This window comes from Mirounga angustirostris, unplaced genomic scaffold (genome assembly GCF_029215605.1).
Source record: "Mirounga angustirostris isolate CCGP_5_RB_7025 unplaced genomic scaffold, mMirAng1.0.hap1 SCAF_6, whole genome shotgun sequence".
Lineage (NCBI taxonomy): Eukaryota > Metazoa > Chordata > Mammalia > Carnivora > Phocidae > Mirounga > Mirounga angustirostris.
The window spans coordinates 50971386-50972700 of record NW_026991714.1 but is presented as its reverse complement, the minus strand read 5'-3'; the positions used below and the strand labels follow the sequence as shown (position 1 = coordinate 50972700).

Sequence of the window (1315 nt, the reverse complement as noted above, 5' to 3'; positions counted from 1 at the left end):
AAGCATGCTCCCAGTGGAGCAGGGAGCCCGATGCGGGGCTCAATCCCAGGACCCTGGGATCATGACCTGAGCCAGAGGCAGACGCTCAATGACTGAGCCATCCAGGTGCCCAGGAATTTTTATATGTTAAAGTAGACTTACAGGAGGATCCTGGGGGCAGTGTGTGTGTGTGTGTGTGTGTGTTCAGGCTGGGGTTGTCTTTTGCCCTTAGCAAAGTATTAACATCAAGGCAGTTGAGTCCCTAGAGGAATGTCACTCTGCCTGTTTCAAGGATTTGTCAATGGGCTGTAGGTAGTAAGGAAATTTATTTTTCTTCTGCCTTTGTTCCCCACATCAGTTGTGACAGAGACTATATGGTTCATAAGCCTAAAATCTTCGCTATCTGGCCCTTCACAGGAGAAGTCTGCTGCCCCTTAGCCTAGAAGATACTACTTCAAATTAGGCACTCAAGGAGATGACGCGCAGGGGAGGGGACCTCACGGCAGGTAATAAATCATCATTAATCAAGAAGATATCTTCAGCACCGGAATCTCCTGGCTTTAAAAAGGAACCACCCAAAGAGAAAGACTTTCGAAACCCAGGGCTCAGAGGGGTCCGCGCAATAACTTAATTTTGAGCTGTGAATCCAGAGCTCTTCATTAAACTTAACCACCCTGTAATGGCTTTCGGATTGATAACCCTTTCACTTTGCATGGCGTATATTGGTTATCTACATGCAACACAAGAGAATACAAAGGACATATATGAAGCTGTTGGTAGTGAGGGACACAGTTACATGAGGAGGAGAACATCTGAATGGGATTAATAGTGCTGGATACCGCAGATGGAGCTTCGTAAAAGGCTCTGAAATCTTTGAAGGAAAGACTTTGTGAGTGCATAGTATCAGCTTCTTGTTCTGGAACGTGTTGATGAGAGAAGGTAGCAGTTGCCACCAGGCCTTGAGGCTGCAGTCCTTACCTCATTCTTTTTCCACAGTGGGAGCTTCTCAATATCGTTCTTTTATTAAGTCCTCGTATCAAAGTGCCAGGAGAATGGAAATCGTTTTGTTAATTATTAAGTTCTATATAATAAAAGTACCCGGTGCTATCAAAAAAAAAAAAAAAAAAGGCACTCAAATCTTTGTTGAATGAATCGAACCACCATATATATGCAAGCGGCTCTCCGACCTTACTCATCCCTTCTGAGCTAAAGCCCATATCCGTCACAGACCACTAACTGAGGATACTACCACTGGAGTGAACAGTTAGCAGTGCACTATTCCACTGAGGGTCATGCAGAAAAGTTTCCAAGATAAGACATTCTTTTGGGTCTATAA

General features: G+C 44.3%; 1 protein-coding gene across 1 annotated transcript; it reads left to right on the top strand.

Annotated features, from left to right (window-relative positions):
- The first annotated feature begins 454 nt into the window (after positions 1-454).
- Positions 455-907, top strand: LOC123846985 (small integral membrane protein 8-like). Its single transcript, XM_045879138.3, is given in 1 exon segment — positions 455-907. A coding segment is annotated over 1 exon segment (351 nt). The 3' UTR covers positions 806-907.
- Positions 908-1315: the final 408 nt, after the last annotated feature.